A 19,696-nucleotide genomic window follows, 5' to 3' on the forward strand; every position below is an offset into this window, starting at 1 on the left:
CCTTCTTTGCTTAGAATTGGGTTTTCATCTGAGCTCTTGATATTCATACAAGTGATTCTGTTTTCTCCAAAGGTTTCTTTAATTTTCCTGTAGGCTGTATCTATCGTACCCCTAGTGAGATAAGCCTTTACATCCTTACATTTGTCCTCTAGCCATCCGTGCTTAGCCATTTTGCACTTAATGTCGACCTCATTTATGAGACGTTTGTATTCCTTTCTGCCTGCTTCATTTACTGCATTTTTATATTTTCTCCTTTCATCAATTAAATTCAATATTTCTTCTGTTACCCAAGGATTTCTACTAGCCCTCGTCTTTTTACCCACTTGATCCTCTGCTGCCTTCACTACTTCATCCCTCAGAGCTACCCATTCTTCTTCTACAGTATTTCGTTCCCCCATTCCTGTCAATTGTTCCCTTATGCTCTCCCTGAAACTCTGTACAACCTCTGGTTTAATCAGTTTATCCAGGTCCCATCTTCTTAAATTGCCACCTCTTTGCAGTTTTTTCAGTTTTAATCGACACTTCATAACCAATAGATTGTGGTCAGAGTCCACATCTGGCCCTCGAAATGTTTTACAATTTAAAACCTGGTTCCTAAATCTCTGTCTTACCGTTATATAATCTATCTGAAACCTGTCAGTATCCCCTGAATTCTTCCATGTTACAGCCTTCTTTCATGATTCTTGAACCAAGTGTTAGCTATGATTAAGCTGTGTTCTGTGCAAAATTCTACCAGGCGGCTTCCTCTTTCGTTTCTTAGCCCCAATTCATATTCACCTACTATGTTTCCTTTATCTCCCCTTTCCTACTACCGAATTCCAGTCACCCACGACTATTAAATTTTCGTCTCCCTTCACTATCTGAATAATTTCTTTGATTTCATCATAGATTTCTTCAATTTCTTCGTCATCTGCAGAGCTAGTTGGCATATAAACTTGAACTACTGTATTAGGCGTGGGCTTCGTGTCTATCTTGGCCACAATAATGCGTTCACTATGCTGTTTGTAGTAGCGTACCCGCATTCCTATTTTGATATTCATTATTAAACCTACTCTTGCATTTCCCCTACTTGATTTTGTATTTATAATCTTGTATTCGCCTGACCAAAAGACTTGTTCTTCCTACCACAGAACTTCACTAATTCCTACCATATCTAACTTTAACCCATCCATTTCCCTTTTTAGACTTTTTGTCCTACCTGCCGGATTAAGGGAACTGACATTCCACGCTCCGATACGTAGAACGCCAGTTTTCTTTCTCCTGATAACGACGTCCTCTTGAGTAGTCCCCTCCCGGAGATCCGAATGGGTGACTATTTTACATTCGGAATATTTTACCCAAGAGGACGCCATCATCATTTAACCATACAGTAAAGCTGCATGCCTTCGGGAAAAATTACGACTGTAGTTTCCCCTTGCTTTCAGCCTTTCGCAGTACCAACACAGCAAGGCCATTTTGGTTAGTGTTACAAGGCCAGATCAGTCAATCATCCAGACTGTTGTCCCTGCAACTACTGAAAAGTCTGCTGCCCCTCTTCAGGAACCATACGTTTGTCTGGCCTCTCAACAGATACCCCTCCGTTGTGGTTGCACCTACGGTACGGCTATCTGTATCGTTGAGGCAAGCAAGCCTCCCCACCAATGGCAAGGTCCATGGTTCACGATTGGTGTTTGCACTACAGAGCACGTATTCATATACTATAACGGCGTATTTTGCACTTACAAATGTGTGAGACATTCTTGAACGATACAGAAGAAGTCTGCAACGGACTACAGTCATAGCCACAGTTGAAAAATTAGCTACTTAAACGCAAGCAGATCTTCGTAGCTTGAACTTCACGACAGTAATTGCTATCGATTAATAAACCCATACAACCTGCAGTACCAAGGTACCTAGATGCAAAATGAAAACTTTTCTCTGTAACAAATATTGGATGCACATTTATGGAGTATTTTATTCGTATTACGCTGTACTAACACCCACTGCAATGCCCTGTGTGTGGGAATGTGTGTGTTTTGTTGTGTGTGTGTGTGTGTGTGTGTGTGTGTGTGTGTGTGTGTATGTGTGTGCGCGCATGAGTGCGTGCACACATGCGTTCTGATAAATAATAGTAAATTTTATTTCATAGGTGTTTACTCAATCGTCGCTAGAACCAGATACTCGTGCCATGGCGCCATGTCGGATGACGCTTTCAGAAGCTCGCTCCCGATGCTTGCTCAGATGGTTCCACGTCACAACAGCTCAGCACCAGTACCTTCCGAGGAGAGCGACGGATGTCGTATAGTAGAGGGGATGCGTCGCATGGAAGCCGACTCAGCCAAAGACTTACTTTGCCAAGTCGCTCCAGAGGTCCTGGACTCTGAACCAGACAAATGGTATGTAACATAGCGAGAGTGTAAGGCTTTATAAGATACTGCCATTCACCACCCTTCGCTTCATAAAAAAGTGAAATTCCAAAATGAGTCACCAATAACTGATAAACCAAGTATGGTGAGCCCGACACTCACTCAACATCACTCCCAGCCTAAACTGTCCCAGTTTGCAGATGAGGTAAGGATTAACAGTCTGCTAGGGTTTTAAAACCAACTACCTATTCAGTCTCCGACTGTGTGACGTGACTGCAGCATGCCTACTGGCAATGGGTCTCTGATCAATCTGGAGACAGGAACGTAAGAGTAGGTCCGAAATTAAAAACAAGATGTTGAAGAGTTTCAAAACAAGTGCATTCTGAAATTATAGATACAGAATATTCAACTACAGACAGCCTTCACAGATGTTAAGCAATACTGATGGACACACAGTACCTGTATGAATGCCTTCGTTAAGGCTGATTCGTATATGACAGAGAGAGAGAGAGAGAGAGAGACAGAATGCTGAATCGTAATGTACCGACCAAGGTGACAAAGAGAGTGGCCACAGTGAGATCTTACCAATGGCTAGCGCAGTCAGTATTAGATGGTCGTACTCGTCAAGCGAATGAGGCGAAATTTGTACTCGAGAGACATTACTTTGCTTTTTCCAAGGTGATGAATACTGTGACGGAGACGAAACTGTGTCGGTCGATTTGCACCGAGACTTAAAAACTGATTGGCTTTGTAGGAGCCGGTGCCCTGACCTTTTATGTCTTCGAAGGTGCCATACTCCCCAGTGCGCGCCCGTCGGCAAAACGATCGATTGGTGCCAACAATGTGCTGTGACACAGTGAACTGACCATGTATTTTGTTAACAGAAGTTTCTACATGAACGTTCTGTCAGTAGTGTGCGTGTAATCCACTTGAGGCAGCGAATTCAAAGTCACATTGTAACCTCATACCTTGCCCACAATTCTTGGGCAGTTGCGTATGGTGTATTCAACTAAATATCAATTATGTATCGAGGTACTGACCTCTGCCCGCGCCTCTTGGGGAATTATTGTCTCACTAAAAATGGCGGGAAAAAGGTCGTCATGCATCTATTGTTGGGTAAATGAAGACCAAAACCAAGATCGTGCCATTGATCTAGGTTAATTTTAAGATTTAAAAATGGCTGGAAATCAAGTCCCAAATGGACTGGCCGCTGTGGCCGAGCGGTTCTAGGCGCTTCAGTCCGGAACCGAGCTGCTACGGTCGCAGGTTCGAATCCTGCCTAGGGCATGCATGTGTGTGATGTCCTTCGGTTAGTTAGGCTTAAGTAGTTCTAAGTTCTAGGGGACTGATGACCTCAGAAGTTATGTCCCATCGTCCCTAGATCCATTTGAATAATTTGAATAAATGGCTACTCTGAGGAAAAAAAATGGTTCAAATGGCTCTGAGCACTATGGGACTTAACTGCTGTGGTCATCAGTCCCCTAGAACTTAGAACTACTTAACTAACCTAAGGACATCACACACACCCATGCCCGAGGCAGGATTCGAACCTGCGACAGTAGCGGTCACGCGGTTCCAGACTGTAGCGCCTTTAAACGCACGGCCACTGCGCCCGGCTACACTGAGCACTATGGGACTTAACGTCTGAGGTCGTCAGTCCCCTAGAACCTAACTAACCTCAGGACATCAGACACATCCATGCCCGAGGCAGGATTTGAACCTACGACCGTAGTGGTCGCGCGGTTCCAGACTGTAGCGCCTAGAACCGCTCGGCCACACTGACCGGCTCATTTGAATAAATAATGGGAAATCAAATTCCATGTCTCATTGATATAGGCCTTGACTTAAAATAATTTGAAAATCAAGTCCCTCTTTCCCCCTCCCACTTTTGTTACTAGTTCAGTTGTGTGAACGCAGTAGTGAGAGCATCATCATGAAGTGCAGGCAGTAGATTTACCGCACTTAAAAATGGTGGGTGGTATTATCATAATTTCTGATGTAAGACACTTTGACATAACAGTGTGATGAGGAAATTCGAAGGAGAGCTATTCAATTGCAATTATTTACTGATGTCACGACATTTTCTGTAACAACTCCAATATATGACCACTTCTCTTTGTTATCTATCATTTTGACAAGCATGTGCATACACATAAAAGACATAATCAAATTTGCACTGTAAACAATTACCTCTAAACAACCACCAATGTATGACCACTTCCTATTGCTATCTACCATTTGTAAAGTCGAGTATGTACTGAACCAAAGTTAAGTTTTCACTGAAAACCTCCAAACAACCACCAGCTGCATAAAAGTGACTTTGTACTGGGTTAAAACCAATGATGTCACTATAAGACTACATTGAGGAACTCGACATTATAGGATTGTAGTAGACTTGTAAATAATGTTAGGGGTATTCGAGTTGGAGCGTTTCTACAGCCAAATATTTAAACTACACTGTAAGTAATACTGTTGTTGTTACCACCACCGGTAGCATAGGATAGAAATGGCATGGACGTGTGCACTTTATTTAAAACAAACAAAAAGCACTCCATGGACCCAAACACTGACTTCTGTGGTGCAAACAGTTGCACTTTTTGCTTTTTCTTTCTTGTGTAATATTAGACCTTAGTGTAATAGTTATTCTGGCTGCAAATAAACAGTGTGAGTCAGACCCTGTGTTCCTTGAATCACTGCAGCCGCATAAAGCCCGACCGCCGAGTACTATGTGGAGGTGTGACTACGAGGTTCGTGTTCATAATGTCGCTGAACCAAAAAACGGAGAGTGCTTTGTTCACTTCGTCAATATACGCAGTATCATACCTCTAGTTGGTGCTAGGGGTCTCTTTCCTCTGAACACTTCTGTGCTGCGATTCACAAATTCTGTGTGTATTAATGAAAGGAATGAACATTATGTGTATGAGGCTGACCTATTACGTACTCTATTGGCGTAAAACAACGAGTTCTCGAACAACATTCCAAAACATGTTTCGCAGACGTGGCCCCATCCCCTCTCCTCTTCCCTCAACATCAACATTCCTCGAATAAGAGGTTTCTGGTTGTCACCCTGCTGGACCGTACTTGGCGCTCAGGCATTAAGCGGTTGCAGAGGGGTGGAGCGAGTGATAACCAAGCGACGTGCGTGAAGTTTAAAGGCTGTACGTTCAGAAGATCATGACAGAGTAATGTCAGAATTGTGGCCCAAATTTTCGCGCGGGATCGATTGCGGTCGCTGATACCTTGTTGTCGTGCTTTCTTTTCAGCAAAATACACGGTGAATTTGATGTTGCCTTGTGAGGGTATTTTGCCTGTCCCATATTCGCATCGTGCACACCAGATGGTAAGGTTTTGTCGTGTCTGGCCATCCCTAGGCTATCAGTAGTTGAGACATAATATAGTCTACCCATGGGGTCTTTCTCTGCTTAGGCCTTTCACTGCTCTATCAAATTTTGTCCCATTATCGTATATCCTATCTTCATCCACATCCTCTCCCCGTTCTATAATATTGTCGTCAAGATCAGCTTCCTTGTATAGACCCTCTATAAACTCCTTCCACGTATTAGCATGTCTTGGTTGAGGCTCTTGGTGTTAGTACGGATGCCTCTCTTTTCTCCAAAGGCCCCTTCAGTCTTCCTGTAGGTAGTATCCATAATTTCCCTAGTGGTATGTGTGCTTCTAAGCTTACTTACACTACTGGCCATTAAAATTGCTACACCAAGAAGAAATTCAGATGATAAACGAGTATTCATTGGACAAATATATTATACTAGAACTGTCATGTGATTACATTTTCATGCAATTTGGGTGCATAGATCCTGAGAAATCAATACCCAGGAAAACCACCTCACGCCTGGGCACTCAGTCAAACAGAGCTTGAATGGCGTTTACAGGTACAGCTGCTCATGCAACCTCAACACGATACCACAGTTGATCAAGAGTAGACTGGTGTATTGTGACGAGCCAGTTGCTCGGCCACCATTGACCAGACGTTTTCAATTGGCGAGAGATCTGGAGAATGTGCTGGCAAGGTCAGCAGTCGCACATTTTCCGTATCCCGAAACGCCCATACAGGACATTGCAATATGCGGTTGCGCATTATCCTGCTGAAATGTAGGGTTTTGCTGGGATCGAATGAAGGGTAGAGCCACAGGTGTTAACACATCTTAAATGTAACACCCAATGTTGAAAGTTCCGTCATGCGAACAAGAAGTGATCGAGACGTTTAACCAATGGCACCCCATATCATGACACAAGGTGATACGCCAGATTCGAATGTGGGTTCACTGCGATGTCGCCAACCACTTATGCGACCATCATGATGCTGTAAACAGAACCTGGATTCATCCGAAAAAATGACGTTTTGCCATTCGTGCACCTAGATTCGTCGTTGAGTACACCATTACAGGCGCTGCTGTCTGTGATCAGCGTCAAGGGTATCCGCAGCCATGGTCTCCGAGCTGATACTCCAAGCTGCTGCAAACGTTGTCGGACTGTTCATGCAGATGGTTGTTGTGTGGGAAACGCCCCCATCTGTTGACGCAGGGATCGAGACGTGGCTGCACGATCCCTTACAGCCATGCGGATAAGATGCCTGTCATCTCGACTGCTAGTGGTACAAGGCCGTTGAGATCTAGCACGGCGATCCGTATTACCCTCTTGAACCCACCGATTCCATATTCTGCTAACACTCATTGGATCCCGTCCAACGTGAGTAGCAATGTCGCGATACGATAAACCGCAATCGCGATAGATAGGCTACAATCCGGCCTTTATCAAAGTTAGAAACGTGATGGTATGCATTTCTCCTCCTTACACGAGGCATCGCAACAACAGTGTTTCACCAGGCAACGCCGGTCAACTGCTGTTAGTGTATGAGAAATCGGTTGGAAACTTTCCTCATGTCAGCACGTTGTAGGTGTCGCCACCGGCGCCAACCTTGTGTGAATGCTCTGAAAAGGTAATCATTTCCATATCACAGCATCTTCATCCTGTCTGTAGCAAGTCATCTTCGTGGTGTAGCAATTTTCATGGCCAGTAGTGTATAATCATAAGGCTTTAATACCAGTAGTGAATCGTTGTGGCTACTGTAACATTCAGGGTGAAAGTGAGAGAAGACAGTGGATAAGATTAGAGCAATGGGTGATCTTCCACGGGTCGCCAGCCGCTCGGGTGCAGCCTGGCCTGTGAGCTGCCCTTCATTTCGATTAAGCTGTACCTCCTACAGAAGTACAGCGCTCACAGTCGGCAACTGGTGCATGGCGCTGACCGGACAGGAAGCTATGGATGTGTTATATCTACAGATCAACACACAATTGCGAACAAAACACTTTTATTAGGTGGAGCAAGGCCACCACTTAATTTTACAAAAAGATAAACTTCCTTCGAAAAACAAAAGGCTTCTTCTCCTGCCAAAATTTTTTAAAAAGCCAAATAATTATGTGACCTCATTGAATTTAAATATTACCAACTGAACTTAATTTACGTTCTTTTGTCTGATTTCCTTTCGACGCTCTCCGGCGGATGCTGAGCAAGTAGACGGTCGCACATCAAATGGTTCAAATGGCTCTGAGCACTATGGGACTTAACATCTATGGTCATCAGTCCCCTAGAACTTAGAACTACTTAAACCTAACTAACCTGAGGACATCACACACATCCATGCCCGAGGCAGGATTCGAGCCTGCGACCGTAGCAGTCACGCAGATCTGGACTGAGCTCCTGAAACGGGCGCAGAGTCCGGGGTTGATGGCGAAGATGTGGCATGGATGTTCCAGCTGCGTCGAAGTATCTTCCGGGCAGCCGCCTGCAGCGAGTCAAAAGAATCCGTTTTTTTTTCCTTTATTGAATTTCGACTCCCTCCGAAGGGGGGGGGGGGGGGCTGGCAGCAGCTTAGTACGCTGCTCTACAGCCTACAGAGTTTTCAAAACGCAAGAAGAAAAGAAACAATAAAAGCAGGCGATAAAACGGTGACTTAAATTGTAAAAAGGTGGAAAATTGTGGAAAGTTAAAACATAAAGGAAAGGGTTGGCAATGGTAAAAAAATACACAGGAATCAGACAAGTAACATAGTAGACACACAATTAAAAAAAATGATGACAGTATGGTTTCTGTTCACAAGAGACAAAAAATCACAGCCAGCCACTTCCCAAAATACACACAACACTGAACACTCACTGTAAAACACTCCACGAAAATGTCGACACAAAGATGACACTCCCTATCCAAGGGCAGATGGGGGGGAGGGGGGGCAGGGAGCGAGCTTAACAAAGGAGGGGGAAAACCAGGAGGGAGGAGAGGAAAAAACGAAAGGGGGGAACCAAAGGAGGGAGAGGACTCATAAGTGGGAGAGAGGCAGGTCAGACACGAGAGGGAATGGGAAAAGGCAGAGGAGGTAAATACCAAAGGACTCGGGGGAGAGAAGGGGGGGCAAATAGAGGGGAGGTTGGGATAAAAAGAGGATGGAAGGGGGAGCAGAGGGAGCCCGGGAAAAGGACAGAAGAAAGGAGGATCAGAGATGATAAAAAGGATAAATGGAGGGAGAGGGCATCATCCTGGAGGAGGAGTTGATGGAAGCCACCTTGGGAACGGTGATTGAGGGTGTAGAGATGGAGGGTAGGGGGGACACAACAGTGAAGACATGGCAGGGGGCGGGTATGGGAGAAGAGAGGAGCAACCAGGGGGTGAGGGGGATCAAGGCGGCGGGAGGTGTAGAGTATGCGGATATGTTCGAGGAATAGGAGCAGATGGGGGAAAGGAATGAGGTCGTAGAGGACCCGCGTGGGGGACGGGAGGCGTATACAGAGAAACCTGCTTCCGTTTCTTCGGGCTATTTAACACTGCGGGTCCAGTCTTCCTCCGCTGATTCCGGGGTGATGATTGGCGGCCGTTGGCGATCCCTGATTGGCGGATGGTGATATCCTAGTGTGACCATCCGCGCCGGAAGAAGGCTCGTGCGCGTGCGTAGTTCGCGGCTGATTGAATGTTTGCCGGGAACGCTTCTAGAGCCGGCTGGCGGAACGCACCGGTACTAAGTTGCAGGCCCCGCTTAACTCTGCCGCGGTAGCCGACCGTTGCGTTTGTGTGGCTGTGCGCGCCACGGCAGCATGTGGAGCCACTGCACTGCCCCCCTGGCCGTCGGCAGTGGCCTGAGAGTGCAGCCATCAGCTGCTCGATCTCCGCTACTCACCCACTTAGCGGGCTGCCGTGCGTGCTGGACTCCCCAGCCTACTGCTGCACCACGAGAGGAAGAGGAATGAAAGGCGCCAAGCGGCACACTCGCCTACTCAAGGCCAGTCAATGGCGCCCTTCCGCCCAGTGTTGTGAACAGCAGAATTCTGGTTCTTAACGGGCGTTAAGACACGAGTTGCTCCTCATGCCGCACTACGCCGCTAGCGAGGCAAGCCTATTCAAGAATGGATCTCACATTACAACCTGTCGTTACGAAAAGATAATGCATATCTGATACCGGCACCGTCTGTTTTAGCACTGACTATTATGCTTATCAGATAATCTAGAAGCTTGGAATGGCGACACGCTAAGAAAACTGCGTGTCAAGTCTCATCAGTGTGTCTGTTTACTCTGATGCCGTGGTCAGCGTAGTGAGTGGGCAATTTGACTGTCAGCATCTGCATTCATACCCATCCGTGGAGACCGCCTAGGACACGGTGGTCGATGTGCAGTGACAAATCTTCGTGCGAAGTACTGGGAGAGTTCATTCGTTAATGCGAGGCCGACCGTGTCTGCCAGCTTTCGGCCATTCGGCTATGACAGAATCGAGGCAAGCGCCGTGCTGTCTTCCTCAAACGATTTCACATAAAATATTTGACAAAAAATTTCGTTTTTTCATAACTTTTAGCTTTATATGTCAAATCCGTGATGTGCCCGTCATTTCGTTAACGGTTATAGTTATTGCGATATTTATATGGAAGTAGGACATTGCGCCAATTTCGAAAAAGTTTACATTAAAAAATGGGGTCCCCATGTTTCTGCGGTTGTTGCGTATCACATAATATGTTAATGCATATGAAATTTAGCTAAAATATTGAAATTTTCTTTAGAGTTGCGTGGAGATCTCTATCTGTCACCAATATCAAGAACATTGATCTGATGTAGCACACTCACTTTCAATCGCGCTGCTCCAGCCGTAAAGCCAGAGTAAAATATTCACATCCGTTCCTTATATACCATAAACGGTTTCAGATATCGAAACCAGATTTTGGTAAATGATAGCAGACAAAGAGGAGAGTACCAGAATCAGATTTTCACTCTGCAGCGGAGTGTGCGCTGACATGAAACTTCCTGGCAGATTAAAACTGTGTGCCGGACCGAGACTCGAACTCGGGACATTTGCCTTTCGTGGGCAAGTTCTCTCCCATCTTTTTTTTTTTTTTTATAAGTGGAAACTCACTTCTTCTGAACGACAAACTAAGTATGCCCCTTCTGTTGCCTTTGTTTGCAACATGGCTTGAATAAAAATAAATGTAACTTCCATTGAGAAGGCAGTCACATAATTGTTATGGAAATGTAACTGCACCTGTAAATTTCGTTCTCCGTGCGTGGAAAAACGGAAAGAACCAAACTAATTATTGCTGATAAGTAAAATTTCCTTCTTCAGAAGGTAATGAAGTAAAATAGGCTTCTACTCCTTGATTTTACACATAATTAACATAAATGTGTCTTCTTGTGAAAAGAAAAGGAAAGAAAGACAGAAACTATGATTAACCCTGTCGAAGGCTTTATCAAAGTGCTTCCCCCAAAACAAAGTAATAGATACACATAGGCTTAACTGGTCTATACTGATGATCTTCTCTGATTACTTTCTGTTGGAAATCCTCCTCCTGCTACTTGAAGTACAAACTTTAACCATAAATCATTCCTCTAATATACGAAATGCTTGAATGTGTATTGTAAATTACGCATTTCTATTGGTTACAGGATTGTTTTAGTTACAAAATTTGCGTAATTTTCATTGTATTTTTCAGTACACATCAACTTGTGGTGCTCAGTTGTAAGGTATACCCAGAAGCCCTCGCTATTGCTTGATTCTTTTGTTAGGATGTAATGCATTGTTTGGCCTTTCAACCAGTTAATTGCATTTCGTTTTGTTTTACAGTAAAATATCCCGTCAGGGTTTAAAAATTCAGCAGTCGTAACGGCATTGGGCGTAGTTCTGCTGACACTCGCTATCTTTTGCCTCTTTTTTTTTTTGTCGTCAGTCTACTGACTGGTTTCATACTGCCCGCCACGAATTCCTTTCCTGTGCTAACCTCTTCATCTCAGAGTAGCACTTGCAACCTAGGTCCTCAATTATTTGCTTAACGTATTCCAATCTCTGTCTTCCTCTACAGTTCTTGCCCTCTACAGCTCCCTCTAGTACCATGGAAGTCATTCCCTCATGTCTTAGCAGATGTCCTATCATCCCGTCCCTTCTCCTTATCAGTGTTTTCCACATATTCCTTTCCTCTCCAATTCTGCTTAGAACCTCCTAATTCCTTACCTTATCAGTCCACCTAATTTTCAACATTCGTGTATAGCACCACATCTCAAATGCTTCTATTCTCTTCTGTTCCGGTTTTCCCACAGTCCATGTTTCACTACAATACAATGCTGTACTCCAGACGTACATTCTCAGAAATTTCTTCCTCAAATTAAGGACGGTATTCGATATTAGTAGACTTCTCTTGGCCAGAAATGCCTTTTTTGCCATAGCGAGTCTGCTTTTGATGTCCTCCTTGCTCCGTCCGTCATTGGTTACTTTACTGCGTAGGTAGCAGAATTCCTTAACTTCATTGACTTCGTGACCATCAATCCTTATGTTAAGTTTCTTGTTGTTCTCATTTCTACTACTTCTCATTACCTTCGTCTTTCTCCGATTTACTCTCAAACCATACTGTGTACTCATTACACTGTTCATTCCGTTCAGCAGATCATTTAATTATTCTTCACTTTCACTCAGGATAGCAATGTCATCAGCGAATCGTATCATTGATATCCTTTCACCTTGTATTTTAATTCCACTCCTGAACCTTTCTTTTATTTTCATCATTGCTTCCTCGATGTACAGATTGAAGAGTAGGGGCGAAAGGCTACAGCCTTGTCTTACACCCTTCTTAATACGAGCACTTCGTTCTTGATCGTCCACTCTTATTATTCCCTCTTGGTTGTTGTACATACTGTATATGACCCGTCTCTCCCTATAACTTACCCCTACTTTTTTCAGAATCTCGAACAGCTTGCACCATTTTATGTTGTCGAACGCATTTTCCAGGTCGACAAATCCTATGAACGTGTCTTGATTTTTCTTTAGCTTTGCTTCCATTATTAGCCGTAACGTCAGAATTGCCTCTCTCGTGCCTTTACTTTTCCTAAAGCCAAACTGATCGTCACCTGGCACATTCTCAATTTTCTTTTCCATTCTTCTGTATATTATTCTTGTAAGCAGCTTCGATGCATGAGCTGTTAAGCTGATTGTGCGATAATTCTCGCACTTGTCAGCTCTTGCCGTCTTCGGAATTGTGTGGATGATGCTTTTCCGAAAGTGAGATGGTATGTCGCCAGACTCATATATTCTACACACCGACGTGAATAGTCGTATTGTTGCCACTTCCCCTAATGATTATAGAAATTCTGATGGAATCGTATCTATCCCTTCTGCCTTATTTGACCGTAAGTCCTCCAAAGCTCTTTTAAATTCCGATTCTAATACTGGATCCCCTATCTCTTCTAAATCGACTCCTGTTTCTTCTTCTATCACATCAGACAAATCTTCACCCTCATAGAGGCTTTCAATGTATTCTTTCCACCTATCTGCTCTCTCCTCTGCATTTAACAGTGGAATTCCCGTTGCACTCTTAATGTTACCACCGTTGCTTTTAGTCACCAAAGGTTGTTTTGACTTTCTTATATGCTGAGTCTGTCCTTTGGTTCAAATGGCTCTGAGCACTATGGGACGTACCTGCTGTGGTCATTAGACCCCTAGAACTTAGAACTACTTAAACCTAACTAACTGAAGGACATCACACACATCCATGCCCGAGGCAGGATTAGAACCTGCGACCGTAGCAGTCGCACGGTTCCGGACTGCGCGCCTAGAACCGCGAGACCACCGCGGCCGGCGAGTCTGTCCTTCCGACAATCATATCTTTTTCGATGTCTTCACATTTTCCCTGCAGCCATTTCGTCTTAGCTTCCCTGCACTTCCTATTTATTTCATTCCTCAGCGACTTGTATTTCTGTATTCCTGATTTTCCCAGAACTTCCTCCTTTCATCAATCAACTGAAGTATTTCTTCTGTTACCCATGGTTTCATCGCAGCTACCTTCTTTGTACCTATGTTTTCCTTCCCAACTTCCGTGATGGCCCTTTTTAGAGATGTCCATTCCTCTTCAACTGTAATGCCTACTGCGCTATTCCTTATTGCTATATCTATAGCGTTAGAGAACTTCAAACGTATCTCGTCATTCCTTAGAACTTCCATATCCCACTTCTTTTCGTATTGACTCTTCCTGACTAATGTCTTGAACTTCAGCCCACTCTTCATCACTACTATATTGTGATCTGAGTCTATATCTGCTCCTGGGTACGCCTTACAATCCAGTATCTGATTTCGGAATCTCTGTCTCACCATGATGTAATCTAATTGAAATCTTCCCGTATCTCCCGGCCTTTTCCAAGTATACCTCCTCCTCTTCTGATTCTTGAACAGGGTATTACCTATTACTAGCTGAAACTTGTCACAGAACTCAATTAGTCTTTCTCCTCTTTCATTCCTTGTCCCAAGCCCATATTCTCCTATAACCTTTTCTTCTACTCCTTCCCCTACAACTGCATTCCAGTTGCCCATGACTATTAGATTTTCGTCCCCCTTTACATACTGCATTACCCTTTCAATATCCTCATACAGTTTCTCTATCTGTTCATCTTCAGCTTTCGACGTCGGCATGTATACCTGAACTATCGTTGTCGGTGTTGGTCTGCTGTCGATTCTGATTAGAACAACCCGGTCACTGAACTGTTCACAGTAACACACCCTCTGCCCTACCTTCCTATTCATAACGAATCATACACCTGTTATACCATTTTCGGCTGCTGTTGATATTACCCAATACTCATCTGACTAGAAATCCTTGTCTTCCTTCCACTTCACTGACCCCTACTATATCTAGATTGAGCCTTTGCATTTCCCTTTTCAGATTTTCTAGTTTCCCTACTACGCTCAAGCTTCTGACATTCCACGCCCCGACTCGTAGAACATTATCCTTTCGTTGATTATTCAATCTTTTTCTCATGGTAACCTCCCCCTTGGCAGTCTCCTCCCGGAGATCCGAATGGGGGACTATTCCGGAATCTTTTGCCAATGGAGAGATCATCATGACACTTCTTCAACTACAGGCCACATGTCCTGTGGATACACGTTACGTGTCTTTAATGCAGTGGTTTCCATTGCCTTCTGCATCCTCATGTCGTTGATCATTGCTGATTCTTCCGCCTTTAGGGGCAATTTCCCACCTCTAGGACAAGAGATTGCCCTGAACCTCTATCCGCTCCTCCGCTCTCTTTGACAAGGCCGTTGGCAGAATGAGGCTGACTTCTTATGCCGGAAGTCTTCGGCCGCCAATGCTGATTATTTATCAAAATTTATTCAGTGGCCATATTTCTTTTACCCTGTCACACAGCAATCTATGCTCTTCGGCATCTGGTATATTACATAATGTACAGAGCGGTGACTCGGCCGATCGAATAGAGTAAAATTTAGAGTTCGTCGTAATTTTTCTGTTTACAGCAAAGTACGAGGTCGATTTGACATACGTTGGCAGGTTGCGGCAGTGAATATTTTCCCATATTGTTTCCCAGTTATAACAAGGATACTTTTGTTCTACGTCGTTTCTGGGTTTGTCTTTCATCAAGTTATTGTAAAGTTCTTTTACTTTCATGATGTCTTTCCAGGAATCCTTGCGTGCATGTAGCTGTATTCTACGAAAAAGTGTTTCAAGTGGTATAGTCCGTTGGGTTTGTATTGGACATTTGTAGGTGCAATGACGTCAGCAGGAGCTATTTCGTTTAACAAATGTGCAGCAAGGGTACCAGTTGGCTCTTTCCATTGTTTGTATGTGGTAGAAAGGTATAAGGCTTGTGCTTTTTTGCTGACATCGGTGACATTTAACCCATCACCACATTTCGTAGGGAGCATCAGAATGTCATATTTGACTTTGAAAATACGTCTGCGGCGCACAAAGTGTCCTAGCGTAGATGCGATGCTTTTCAACAAAGTCGCAGGTGGTGGCAGAACTTGTGCTACATAATTAACTTTGGATGTGATGTATACATTTGAAACTTCTACTTTTTGAAGTTCATCGAGTTTCCTAATACTATGTGCTTGTACAGAGGCGCGTATGCTGTTAAATAATTTTCGATAATTCGCAGCAATAGTGTACTTGATATTTCTTGTAAAATCTATGCCCAGACATTTCATGGTTACAAGCTCGCGTAAAAGATACTGCGTTTGCGTCCCAATTATACAGCCGATGCTGAAAATCCCCGACTTTGTTCTATTAAGTTTTGCACCAGATGCCTGTTCATATTTTGTTACTGTTCGTAGTGCGCTCTGTACTTCAGCGCCATCCACGACTAGGAAGCCAACATCATCAGCGTATGCCTTGTACACGACCTTTTCTCCATGTATTTGTAGTCCTTGTAGATGTTTCATAAGGGAGGCAAGCAGGGGCTCGATGGCGATGGCGAAGTGTGCCATTGACATTGAACACCCTTGTCTAATGGAGCTGGTGACGTCAACCGGCGGCTAATGTGTCCATAGATGACAAATCTGGCTGAGTTTTTTGTTAATGTATTTCTTACTATCGCAATGAATCTAGGTGGGAAGCCCATTGCGCCCATGGTGCGAAGGAGGAAACTATGATTAACCCTGTCGAAGGCTTTATCAAAGTCGAGTGAGATGAGTGCATATTTTATCTGTAACCACAGAGGGTCTGGAGAATTCTTCTGTCTTTGCCCACACTTGTTTGATAAGGGCCAGTGACGCTGGTCATTGTGGTTTTCTGCCTGCGAGCGAGGATGCGGCCAAAGATTTTGTTATCGCTGTTTAAAAGCGTAATTGGCCTCAGAGCGCTTACAGATTCGTATTAGTAGTATTTGGCAGTAACACTACGAGTCCCTCTCGAAATTCTTTCGGGATGTCATTTTCAAGGTTTAGCAGTTCGTTGCAGATGAGAGTAAACTTGCCTTTTACGAGGACACTGAATCTGCGATAAAATTCTGCCGGAATTCAATCTGCCCCTGGTGCCTTATTTTTCGTGCTTCCATATATAGCTTCTTCGACGTCTTCTTCAGTCACTTCCGAGATGAGAGTTTGTGCTTCTGCGTGGTATACTTTACCCTCGAGGTTGATCATTAACTCTTCTTGAAGCTCCTCGTCAACCGGTTGACAAGACATTAAGGATTCAAAATACTGTACGATTGCCTCTTTAATCTCTCTTTGCTTCGTCAGCTTCCTTCCATCATCAGTTGTTATTTCAGATAATATCTTGCGAGACGCCCTTTTGCTTTCACGAATGACATGATAAATGGAAGTGACCTCGTGCTGTGCTGTATTCTGGGCACGCGAGCTTATTTGGTAGCCTTCCAGTTGTTTACGCCGTAGTGCTAAAATTTTTGCTTTAATTTTGTTAATTATTTCGTAGTTGTCCACAACTGTTGCATCGGACTTGTACAAATCCCTTACACATTGAAAGTAAAAGTCTATAGTTGATTTGTACCAAACGTTTTTGTCTTTTGAGTAGTAGTAAAATGCCTCCGGACAAGCATGGTCTTCCAGATGTGACACGTTGAGCTTCCATGTGCCTCTATCTCGGAAGGTCCTTGTTTTATGAGACTGATTGTGCATATGTATGCAGCATGACGGTAGGCCATACTTCGGACCGCAAAATGAGGTGTTTCAAATTGTGCGTTACATATATCCTGTCGAGACGGCTCGCCGAGTGACTTGTGGCGTGGGTGAAGCCAGGGGCTGCACCGCGCATATATTCCCATGAGTCTATTACTCTTAAGTCATTAACTATACGTTCCAGTCCAGTACACTTGTTGAAATTGGGAGTTTGGTCTTTGGCATGCAAAACACAGTTAAAATCTCCGCCCAGGATAAGGTATTCATATTGAGTTCCAGATAGTGGGAAAATTTCCTCTTTAAAGAACTCCGTTCTGCGGTGCCTGTTACTGAATCCTGAAGGGGCATACACGTTAATGAGTCGTATTTTGTTTATTGTGGCCGCTATGCCTTTACTGTTTGGTAGCTTTACTACATCTTGGGCTGCTATGCCCTCCTTTGTGAGCAGAGCCGTGCCCATTTCCGCTCCATGCCCTGGGTTTGTAATGGCGTTGAAGCCAGGTACGTTACCAAGCTCAGTGTCAGTCACTTCTTGTAAAAGTGTAATGTCACTGTCAGAAGCATATATAAAATCTTTTAAGTTCTGTAGTTTAAAGGAACTATGAATCTTATTAAGGTTTACTGTCACGATTTTGTATGCTTGTATGTGCGACATTCTTCGTTCTACTTGATCTAACTTTAAAAATCATTCTTCTGTTTTGTCTCGCAAGCGTCAGCTTTAAAACGGATTTTAATAAAATTCATTGGTAGCAAATGTTTCAGTGGTGTGTCCTTGTTCTTTAGAATGTTCGTTCACGGAGACGTCTTCGTTGAAGAAATCAGCCATCTGTGGAGCTAGCTTACAGTCTGTCTTAGTTTCTGAAACTTCTGTCATTTCTTCGTCGGCATTGCTATGGTCGCTTTCGTCTGCCCAGCTGGTTGTGGTTGTCGTCGTGGGAGGGATGAGTGAAGCTTCATGAGAGTGACTCGTTTCTTGGGGGTGGTTTGCTGCTTTCTTTGTTGGCTTTCCTTGGACGTCTCGTTTTTCCAGCGCAGAAGGGGAACGCTCCTCAGAAACTGGTGTCGCTTTCGTGTTGCTATAGATCTGTTGGCTTAAGGTACTACCTGTTTCGTACACTTTTTGTCGGAATTTGGGAGCTGTCTCCTCTGCACCTTTGCGCGCCAGCCGGCGTTTCTTATTTTTCCTTGGAGAATTGCTTATCGACGGACTTTCTTCAGTATCCAAGATAGTGTCACTTTCCTGCAAGGTGTGTCGGTCTTCAACTTCCGGCGGATCTGCTGCCTTTACAGTTGCAGGTGCCTGTTTCGGTGGAACTTCAACTGTTTCCGTAGATTGGCGGGACTCTTGTAGGTCGTCGGCTATGACGGCACTGACGCCCATCGGAATTTCAGTGTCTGGAGAATTTGTATTTGCACACGATTCAGGGGCTGAGGAAGTAGTTGGCCGTTCGCGTGCCACGGCGGTGTAAGTTGCAGGCCGTGTTGTCATCGCAGGTGGCCTGGCGGCCTCGCCGGCCGGCAGCTGTGCAACGCGCCGCTGTATACATTCTGCGCGAACGTGCCCAGGCTTGTTACAGCGGCCAGGTTCGCGGTTGGTCGTCATAAATTACAATCCCTCTATATCCGCAGACATTGATATACGACGGGATGTGCTTTTGTAACTCTACTCGAAGCTGCCGTACGCCATTTAGTACTGGGAATTTATGCGCGCTTGAACATTTCTCGGCAAAGTTGCTGAGAACTTTCCCGAAGGGTGAAATTACGGCATTAATTTCGTCCGTTGTAATCTCAAAAGGCAACTCGAAGATTCGAATTGTGCGAATGCCAAAACCAGCATGTGCAACGGTTACTTCACCAACGTTTCCATCTGAGTGCTTAAATTTCATGACACCTCCGGAAGACTCAATTATTTTCTCGCACAACTCGGAACTACGCATTTTAACAAACGCGACACAAGCTGCAATAGACAGGTGGAACCCAATTACATAATTGAAGGAGAGCTTGACCTCTTCTGCTAACGAATTTTCTACTTCAAACGACTTGGGTCTGGCACATCGAGGATCAATGGTAAGTTTCAACGTATCTTTTCGACTTGGTTGAGCCATCACTGCATGCTACTCATTACTTCTCGAACTGTTCTAGAAACAGAGTTTTAAGCCGCATCAATCGCAGTACTTAGCACGCGGAAGCACAGACGGCGCAGCGCACACCACACTACGTCCTACCTCCACCTACTTCCGGCGAACTGACCGCACGTGGTGCTTGGGTAGCTCAGATGGTAGAGCACGTGGTGCTTGGATAGCTCAGATGGTAGAGCACTTGCCCGAGAAAGGCAAAGGTCCGGCACACATTTTAATCTGCCAGGAAGTTTCAAAGAGGAGAGTATTTTACCATATGACTAATATGCAAAATCTCATTATTTAGCATGTTATTTCACTCACTACGGACTTTT

General features: G+C 44.4%; 1 protein-coding gene across 1 annotated transcript in view; it reads left to right on the forward strand.

Moving 5' to 3' along the window:
• Window positions 1-19,696, forward strand: part of LOC126272580 (uncharacterized) — a 97,310-nt gene that overhangs the window by 18,539 nt on the left and 59,075 nt on the right. The window contains exon 2 of the mRNA XM_049975506.1: window positions 2,129-2,375. Coding sequence (XP_049831463.1) covers window positions 2,129-2,375 — 247 coding nt within the window. The remainder of the gene's footprint in view (window positions 1-2,128; window positions 2,376-19,696) is intronic.

The sequence above is a fragment of the Schistocerca gregaria genome, chromosome 5 (assembly GCF_023897955.1).
Source record: "Schistocerca gregaria isolate iqSchGreg1 chromosome 5, iqSchGreg1.2, whole genome shotgun sequence".
Classification (NCBI taxonomy): domain Eukaryota; kingdom Metazoa; phylum Arthropoda; class Insecta; order Orthoptera; family Acrididae; genus Schistocerca; species Schistocerca gregaria.